At 41.8% G+C, this 9,105-nt stretch overlaps 2 protein-coding genes across 3 annotated transcripts; both read left to right on the forward strand.

Moving 5' to 3' along the window:
* The first annotated feature begins 1,747 nt into the window (after positions 1 to 1,747).
* On the forward strand, positions 1,748 to 4,125 carry LOC116883737 (trophoblast-specific protein alpha-like). The gene is made up of 5 exons (XM_032884968.1): positions 1,748 to 1,810; positions 2,786 to 2,896; positions 3,190 to 3,312; positions 3,411 to 3,554; positions 3,864 to 4,125. The coding sequence occupies exons 2-5, from the start codon at positions 2,798 to 2,800 to the stop codon at positions 3,870 to 3,872; spliced, it is 375 nt and encodes a 124-aa protein (XP_032740859.1). The 5' UTR covers positions 1,748 to 1,810; positions 2,786 to 2,797; the 3' UTR covers positions 3,873 to 4,125.
* Positions 4,126 to 6,517: 2,392 nt separating this feature from the next.
* Positions 6,518 to 8,430, forward strand: LOC116883738 (protein CTLA-2-beta-like). Of its 2 annotated transcripts, none has more exons than XR_004385780.1 (4): positions 6,518 to 6,626; positions 6,984 to 7,120; positions 7,409 to 7,758; positions 8,063 to 8,430. XR_004385780.1 is itself a non-coding variant. In XM_032884969.1 (4 exons), the coding sequence occupies exons 2-4, from the start codon at positions 7,034 to 7,036 to the stop codon at positions 7,762 to 7,764; spliced, it is 339 nt and encodes a 112-aa protein (XP_032740860.1). In that variant the 5' UTR covers positions 6,518 to 6,626; positions 6,984 to 7,033; the 3' UTR covers positions 7,765 to 8,430. The 2 variants fall into 2 exon arrangements, 1 of the variants encoding a protein (XP_032740860.1); XM_032884969.1 differs by having other exon boundaries at positions 7,409 to 7,531; positions 7,636 to 8,430.
* The last annotated feature ends 675 nt before the right edge of the window (positions 8,431 to 9,105 follow it).

Raw genomic sequence — 9,105 nt, forward strand, 5'->3', positions numbered from 1 at the left:
GATATGTATGAAATATGTAAAATATGATTAAGTTCTGAGAGAATTCAAACATTGTGGAAGTGGCCAGGTAGTTGTTTTTCCTGAAAAGGATTTCTACAACGAATGTAAGGTGTGTGTGTGTGTGTGTGTGTGTGTGTGTGTGTGTGTGTATGCGCACGCGTGTGTGTGTATGTGTGTGTGTTATGCTATTGAGAAAAATCACAATGATTTGAAACATTTCTGAGCCTTTTTTAAATAGAAAATAGATTCTATTCTTATACAATAGATCCCAACCACAGTTATCCTTCTCCTCATTCCTCCCAGCTTTTCTCCCCTTCCCTCTATCCCAGAACCATTTCTCCTCCATTTCCCTTCAGAAAAGATCAGGCCTCCAACAGATAGCAACCAGACAGGACAAAGCACAGCAACACAAGCCAGAAGTCTTCATATCAAGGATGAACAAAAAAAACCAATAGGAGGAAAAATGTCCCCAAAGCAGTCAAATGAGTCAGAGATACACTTGCTCCCACTCTTCACAGTTTTTAACGCCGAGCTAACAGCCATAACTTATACACAGAAGGCCCCAAGCTCTGGTTGCTGCTTCAGTATCTGAGAGCCCTACTTAGTTGATTTGATGGGTCATGTTCTCCTGTTTGCAAATCTTGGATTGTAGTAGTTAGTGGTGATGGTTGCATACCTGTGTTTTCTTCTATCTGGAACACTCTTACAGTCTCCTTGTTTTACATTTTAACATTGATGGTTAAGAAGTGTCCGAACTTAAACCTCAAGATGAACATGGAATTTCCATAAGGCAAAACCCAGAAATAGCAACTGAAGAAATTTCCATTTTTCTCATTTTCCCTTATCTACTTATCAGCAAAGCCTTTTAGTAAATGATTCATATATTACAAATCAATCACTAAAGGCTTAAGAAGATAAACTATCTCTGAACCAGGACAATAGGAGGAAGAATCAGCAGTGGAAGTGTCTTAGGAGTCCTTCATCAAGCCCTTTCATTTCCTGTCGTCTGCAAGGATTTGCCCTTGACTATCTATTCTTTGTTTCAAGACAGAATTACCCTAATTATTCTCCTTATTTATTACTATGATTATTCTTTATTCCTTTCCAGTCTTCATCCCCTACCTGGTCTGCCCCTGACCATTTCCCATCCCATTCCTCCCAACCACCAGTTTCCAAGAGGATGTCCCCACTACTCTACCACTGCCTCACCAGACCTCCCTCTGGGGCCTCAAGTCTCTCCAGGGTTGGTACATCCTCTCCTGCTGAGGCCAGACCAGGCAGTCCTCTGCTGTATATGTGTCCAACCCAAATACTGGGGAAGTATCCTAGGGTCTGTATTTCCACCAAGAGACATTAGACTTGAAGATGCCAACTCATACTGCTACAGGGTGTTTCTTATTCCAAGTCAAAACCATAGTTGGAATGAAAAACCACCCAAAATTACCTGGAACCACTTTTTCTTAAACAGCCCACAAAGCAAGCATCAGGGTACTGTATAAAGCAAGGACCTCAAAGTTCATTTCCAACCTTTCTCTAAAATGGACTCTTGCAAATCAACCTCATAGTTCACTGCAACAACTCACATGTCACCCTTCGATTTCATAAATGCCTGGAATCCTAGAGCCTGGGGCCCAACGGTGTCATCAACACAACCAATCATAAAGACATTAGGACTTATGGGTGGTGCTTAGTAGCCAGAAATTAGGGATTTAAAGACTGAATGGTGTGCAGCTCAGCTAGATTCTGGATCTCCAGAGACCTCTGAAGAGCTGAATCACTGGAGTGCACAACACAACATTAAACATCTCAGGTAAGGCCCTGGCTCCACCAAAGCAGATTGGAAACCAGAGGAGTGCCCTGGAGAAACTCCCTGGAGAATAAGGCAGAATGAGAAAATTCTCACCATCAGGATCCTTGGTGTAGAGAAGCACAGAAGAATGAATGGAAGATCCAGAGCCAATCAGGCCACTCAGGCATGCAACTAGATCCCTGTGAGTGCAAGTCTAAGCCTTGTCACAGGGAGTGCCAGTTGGTCCCCTGAACAATGGCAGCCACACCCAGTACTTCCCAGTTAGAATCACTTTTTCCATATCAACACAATTTAAATCCTCTGTGCAGAAGGAATATCAGGCAGCATGCTCCCGACTTGGCGTCTTTTGGAGGAGAGAAACAGAAGACCCAGAAAGTCTTGAGCTAAGAATCCTGGGAGTGGTCTCCTTGTTACCTGACTACATGACCTTGTGAACCCCTTGCTCTCTGTGACAGTGAGTGGAAACTCAAGAATCACAGTGACAGTGGTGGGTCAGAGGGATCAGCAGATGCTGTCATTCCTAGGTTCTCCAAGAAGGGCAGACTAGACTGTTACCACTCAAAAGGGGAGGGTCCAAGACATAGGGTAGTTTCTGCTGTGTAATTGGCAGGAAGAGGCTGTTCAATGTCCTTCAGATCTTGAAGTTTCATTAGTCCATACAAGCCTAGGCCAGCTCTGCCTTAAATCCTCAGTTACAGCATCAGCTTTTAGAATCATGAAGTATATGAACATCTGAAAACAGAAGCCCACACTACTTAACTATTTCCATCCCTAGAGCCATGAGCAGCTACTGACAAATCCCTCAATATATTTTCTTCAAGTAAACCATATCCTTATCATGTTCCACATTGTTTAGATAAACACTTGGACTAGTTCAAACAGTCTTGATCCACCATTGGATACCTTAATTTTGCAGTTAAAAAAAAATAGTAGCTTTGAAATATTTAGACAGAGATTTCTCCCTTTTTCCTCTAGGTACTTGAAGATATGACTCCTACAGTCTTTCTAGCCATCCTGTGCCTGGGAGTGGCCTCAGCTGCCATACTCCCTGATACCACTTTGTATGCTGAATTGCAAGAGCAGAAGGTAAACTCTGAGGAAGTTGACAGGCTGGTTGCTCACATGGGAACTGTCCAAAGGGATCTCAAAAGAGAATAGTGCTTGCTCTTAGGAGTATATAGGCATAAAAGAGGTCTTAGGGGTCAACCAAGGAGTTTCTTAAAGTTGTGTACTATGAACACAAGGTGGCTGATATTTCTAAAATGCAGAGTGCAGAGAATAGCTAGCTATTGTGTGCTGATAGTCCCTCCCCATGCAAATATACTAGGTCAGCTTGAGTGTAATCTGAAGGAAATACTGCCACTTATGTTCACTTCTAGGGTAAAGAAGGATTCAGAAAAGCAGTGTGGGATGAGTTTATGAAGACTGTCAAACTGTACAATAGCAAAAATGACCAGGAGGAGGAGGAGCTCGACATAGAAATGAGTGCCCTCAGTGAGCTGGTAAGTGTGACTTGGGCAGCTTAACTCTCATTTCTTCACCTCAGATCTTCACAGTTAGTCTGTTGTTTTTCAACATCTCATTTGCTTTTCCCATGAAGACTGATGAAGATTTCATGACAATAATGACTAGCATTTCACACTCAATGTTTGGAGAGGATGAAAACCAAGCACAGTCACTTGGCGATGTCCCCGAATTTGAGGATTTGGTGGAGAGCGGAGATGAGATTCCTATACAGGAACAGGTATGACAGTGTCCCATTGTCACCCTCAGTTACTCACAGGGAAGCCAAGAAGGACTTGAAGTCCTAATTTATGTCAGCTGAGGGACAACATGCAGTCACAGAGTGTTCCGCTCTGTGAACTGTGGCTGGGGTTGGTATGTGGTTGTAGGTGACTACCTTTCCTTCTTGTTCAATGGTACGTGTACTGCTTGCTGAGTTTTAAACATGAATTGTGCCCTTGAAGGGCAGACATTCCAGGGGAGCTACTCTGATAAAGCCACTGTGATACATTTTTTTTTCTAATTAATGCAACATGTACTTTCCTTCCAGTTAGAGTAACATGAACAGCAGAATAAAATTAGGAAAGGAGTAAAACAGCCACTGTGCCATTGTCTAAGGTCGGCCCCAACATGTGAACTGCCTGATGGTGAAAAAGAAGATCTGAACTGGGGAAGGGGAAGTAAAAACAGCAGGGGCCTCCCCAACTCAGTAGCCAGTCCCTGACATGATCCTATACTCAAGTCCCTTAAGATCCATACTATGATATGAACTCCAAAGCATGTTCACACTAATAAAACCTTACTGATACCTTAACCCATGCTCTCAACTCATTTACATTAATGACTGTTAGAATAAATTTTAAATTTAACTTTGAAAAATAACATACAAGTCTATGTCTTTAAAATAAATCTTTATTTAAAAGGCAGTGTTCTGGTTTCTTTCTGGTTTTGTGGAGGTAAATTTTTAGGTGATTAACACATAGTTCTGTGTGAAGCCATAATTTATTGTGTGGTGGTGTCTGGAGAAGGGCGAGTGGTAATTTTTCAATATAGAATAAGTATTCCATTCTTGATTATATTTTTGTTTCCAGGGTTTTAGGAATACTCCCTTGGCAATGGTCTGAAAGTCTATTTGAAAGTTACTGGAATTCAGTGATTTTAATTCACATAAGTAAAAAGTGTTTGCATTCAGTGCAAAGTGATGGCTCCTTATTCTGTTACCATTTGGGTCAAAGGTTATTGTGTTGTGTGTTCTTTTATGTGAGGGTTTGAGTGTAGGAAAGTGTGCGGCTGGGACGTGTTTCCGCCAAGATATCTAGCCAAGATATCTTGGGGCACTGAGGTGCTGGACCTAGTGGGGTAAAAGACAACCTTACCTTTTTTGATTTTATATTTTACAACAACAGACTTCACTGCGCCTATGCAGTGAACCTCTTTCTACTTCATTTTATGAGATTCTAATTACGTCATTTGCCTATTTCCTTTCCTCTCCACAACCCCTCCTATACACCTCTCCTTCCTCCCAATTCACTGCCTCTTTTTTAAATTAATTGTTGTTTCATGTATTCCAAAGTACATAAAAGCAACGTGCTATGGTCTGTGTAGTGGTAATTGTATATATGTTTCCAGATCTGACTTTTGTTATCAAATAACTAATCGTTGAGTTCTTCCCTGGGGAAAAAACATTTTTCTCACAGCATTTCTGAGTTGCCAGCACTTTATGATGTATTCTAATAAATACACAATCATTAATGCGAGAATAATGAATTGTATTTATAATTAATTATCAAATATTTATGAAACGTAGCAGAATTCTTTTTTCTGTTTTTTAATTGGATATTTTTTTATTTACATTTCAAATGTTATCCCCTTTCCGGGTTTCCCTGTCTATAAACCCCTATCCCATCTCCCCTCCGCCTTCTTTTATACATCTGTTGAGAATTGCTTTGTGTCCAAGTCCATGGTCAGTTCGGAGAACGTGGATTAAAGAATGTAGCAGAAAGTTTTTTCCAATGACGACTATACCTTGACCACGTACATGAAGGGATTTCTTTCGTTTTAATTGTAATGTAGAATTAAACTGTGCTGCCACTGTGTGTATCAATTCTCTGCTTAAATTTTTATCCACTTTGACTTGGGGGAGCATGTGCATTTTTTTTTAGGAAAGTATTCATCTATCCATCCAATTCCATCTGTAACAAATCTCTAGAGAAGTTCAAATCTCAATTATCAAACAGACAAGAATTCTGTGAAAACTCTGGAGAACATCCCAGGAAAATGCCCATGCATCTACCAATTTACCCTTTCATGTGATAGATCAAAATCGAAACACTCTTCTGACCACATATAGAAACTTATATCCTCTGTATCTTCTCAGCCAAAGCAACTGTAGTCTTCTCTGGCTTTTGTTAAATCTGCTTTGTCATCATACACGCATCTGTGCTTGTCAGAGTAATAGAGAAGTCTACACAGCAATTTCCTCATGTACAGTCAAACCCTGTAACTGTCCCATCAAGCCCTGCAGGCCACATAGTTTTGCATGCATCAGGCACGTGGTGTTTGGTTTGGGCAACTCTAGTACTTCCCCTAAACACTGTGAAGTCCTGAGCTGAGACACTGATGTCCAGGTGGAGTGATAAGTGTTTCAGACTACTCTGTTTATGAGTGGTTATTTCATCCTCTCTGAAGATGCTTCTGTCTGTCGCAGGCTGTGTTTCAAGCCAGACAGACAAAAACAGGTACACACTGCTGGATGCTCTCCCTACAGACGCAGAATCTGAGGTACGACTGTGAGACGCACTAGCTGTGTGACTTCATCCTGCCATAATTTTGTTCTCTAACAATTGTTAGCTACAGAAAACAAAACATCCCATCAGTTTTGGGGTTCTCAGAAAAGCCACATCCTGTGTAGTTCAGCTTGTGCCTGGGGTCTGCCTTAGTCCCCAGATGTTTTCCTGTCTGTAATATTTAACTCACTAGTTCTTTTTTTTTTTTCCGGAGCTGGGGATCGAACCCAGGGCCTTGCGCTTCCTAGGCAAGCGCTCTACCACTGAGCTAAATCCCCAACCCCTACTTAATTCACTAGTAAAACTGGTTTTGTGACCTCTGCTCTGTGGGCTGGGCTGAGGTTTCAGGAAAGAACTAGCCAGTGCTCCAAACAGGAAAGGGTGGAGCCACGGGCTACTCTGCTTACGCACCGCACCACCAGCCTCCTTTGTCAGTTGCTTTTAGGAGGCCCTGGACAACGCGCAGTTCTGGTTTCCATCTGTGAACAGAAGCTGCAGCACTTCAAGTGGGAGCAGAGACAAGCAAGGTACACAGGCCCTCCACCCTGCTAACTGATTCTCCACAAACTTCCTCATAGCTCTGCTGTGGTTACCTGAGACTTCTCCTGTTTCTTAGGTTCTATTTTTTGTTTTGTTTTTGCTTTGTTTTCTTGCACGTCTGTCTCGTTTTTATGATAATAGTAATACATCTTCTCTCTCTTCCCTTTTCTCCCTCACATCCTCAGAAATACCCTTCTTCACACGTTTTAGGTTCTGTCCTCTTTTTTCATTATTGTTCTCACGTACATATATATTGCTAAATAGAGCCTAGTCAGTGTGTATAACATTACTTGTGTATATCTTTTGGGGATGACCATAGTATTGGACAACTACTCGTTCTCTAGGTTTTGAGTTCCCAATTAGTGCTGACTCCCTGCCCGTCCTCTGCTTGGGAATGGCCTCAGCTGCTCCATCTCCTGATCCAAGTTTGGATGCCGAGTGGGAGGAATGGAAGAAGAAATTTGGAAAAACCTACAGCCCGGTTAGTAACATGGGCACAGTCCAGAGGGGTCTCAGAAAGAAGGGCTGGTACTGTTGGGAGTCTGTGGGCATAAATGTGGCCATAAAGGCAAGCCATCACTAAGGACTTGCCTAAAGACGCACATTATGAACTCAAAGTGGGGAGCTTTGATGACCCCTGGGTGGGGAGAATGGCTGGTGGCAATGTCATGAGATAACATTCCATGGCTCCTCTGTCACTACACACCATTTCCTGGGCTTGAGTATGGCTGTTAAGATAAGAAATGTTATTTATTGTACTCATTTCCAGGATGAAGAACGACACAGAAGAGCAGTGTGGGAGGACAGTAAGAAGACAATTGAGGCGCACAATGCAGACTATAAGCAGGGCAAGACCAGCTTCTCCATGGGCCTAAATCAATTTAGCGACTTGGTGAGTGAGATATTGATTGTTAATTCTGTTTCTTCACGTTGTTTCCTTGCAGTTAGTCTCTTCGTTTTCAATGTATTATTCACTTTTTTTTTTTTTTAATGAAGACTACGGAAGAATTCAGGAGAAATTGCTGTGGAAGCTTAATGTGTAGAGGAAAAACAACTCATGATTTGCCCATACCTGAGGATTTGGGAAAGAACAGCTCTCTGACACCTGGGAGGGATCAGGTATGACAGAGTAACATCCCCAACCTCAACTGCTCACAGGAAGTCAAGAAGGAACTGAAGTTCTCACTTGCATTAGCTGCGAAACAATATGCAGTTCACTGTTTGACTAAGTGTTCAGCTCTTTGAAATGTGGGCAGAGTTTTTATTATATTACGGCTGACAACCTTTTCTCCCTGATTGATGTACTGTAGTTTGGCATTAAATATGGTGAACATGAAGGCAAAATGTTCCAGGGTGGGTGTTGTGTGACAAAGCCACTGTACTGCAGCCGTTCTAATTAATGCGATGTGTGCTTTTATCCCAGCCAGAGTAAGAGTCGTGGCTTGATTGTAGCATCAGAATAGCCTAAGAGTGAAGCAAGCACTCTGCCATTACCTTGGGAATCTTCTGCCTCCCGATGTGAGAGGATGATGTTGGAGAGGTTCAACAGCAGGAGGTAGCCCATCACAGTTGTCCAGCATTGGTTGTGTATAGGGCAACATTGAATTCATGTAGGATCAACACTGTGGTGTGAACTCCTAGGCACACTCATACTAATAAAACATTGCCAATATTTTTTCAGTTCACGCCCTGAAGTTCTTAAAGTGATTCTCACGAGGATCTTTAATTTTTACTTTAATGAAATGAATATATAGCATGGGGTCTTAATATTAAAGCTAAATTTTAAATTAATGTTCTGTTTCTCTCTGGTCTTGTTTCAGTAAGTTTTTATGTGTTTAAACACATAGTTCTGCTTGAAGGTGTAACTGTCTGCTGCATGGTGTTCTAAGAGAAAGAGTGCATGGTTCTCATTAGGGAGTCAGGTTTCCATCTTTGGTAGAGCTTGTTTCCAGGGTTTGAGAGCCTACTTTTGACAATGATTTGAAAGTCTATACTTAATTTTCAGGGATTCCCAATTGTTAATTCCCATGAATTCACAAAGTATAAATGGGAACGGGAAAGGAACTCAGTGCAGAGACGTCACCTACTGCCTCACTGCCCTGTTCCTCAGCCATGAATCTCATTTTATATGGACACATCAGTGCCCTGTACTAGGTACTGTGACCACACAAGAGCCTTCTACAGGATGAGGTCTGTGATCACCAGAGTGTAGTCTATGCTTAAGTGACCCTTTCACAACCCAACAGAGCCCAGTCACGCAAAACAGTGCATGGATGTCTCTTGCTGCAAATTGTTTCGTACAAACCTCAAAAGTCATCATATTCCCAGAAGTGTTCAAACCTTCTAAGCTCGATCTTTTTCTTAGACCATTAACTGTGACTACCTGCAAAATTAAACAATACCACGTTATAGACTTCCAACAGACAAATGCATGGAGTATGAATTTCCATTTCTAAATGGAACTAT

The sequence above is a fragment of the Rattus rattus genome, chromosome 14, assembly GCF_011064425.1.
Source record: "Rattus rattus isolate New Zealand chromosome 14, Rrattus_CSIRO_v1, whole genome shotgun sequence".
Lineage (NCBI taxonomy): Eukaryota > Metazoa > Chordata > Mammalia > Rodentia > Muridae > Rattus > Rattus rattus.

Bases quoted from the DNA above. Each gene is read 5' to 3' on its own strand.
- LOC116883738 (XM_032884969.1), top strand. From the start codon at position 7,034: ATGGCCTCAGCTGCTCCATCTCCTGATCCAAGTTTGGATGCCGAGTGG. The intron at 7,121-7,408 runs GTTAGTAACATG...ACTCATTTCCAG, and splicing joins TTGGAAAAACCTACAGCCCG to GATGAAGAACGACACAGAAG. The intron at 7,532-7,635 runs GTGAGTGAGATA...TTTTTAATGAAG, and splicing joins TAAATCAATTTAGCGACTTG to ACTACGGAAGAATTCAGGAG.
- LOC116883737 (XM_032884968.1), top strand. From the start codon at position 2,798: ATGACTCCTACAGTCTTTCTAGCCATCCTGTGCCTGGGAGTGGCCTCA. The intron at 2,897-3,189 runs GTAAACTCTGAG...GTTCACTTCTAG, and splicing joins CTGAATTGCAAGAGCAGAAG to GGTAAAGAAGGATTCAGAAA. The intron at 3,313-3,410 runs GTAAGTGTGACT...TTTCCCATGAAG, and splicing joins TGAGTGCCCTCAGTGAGCTG to ACTGATGAAGATTTCATGAC.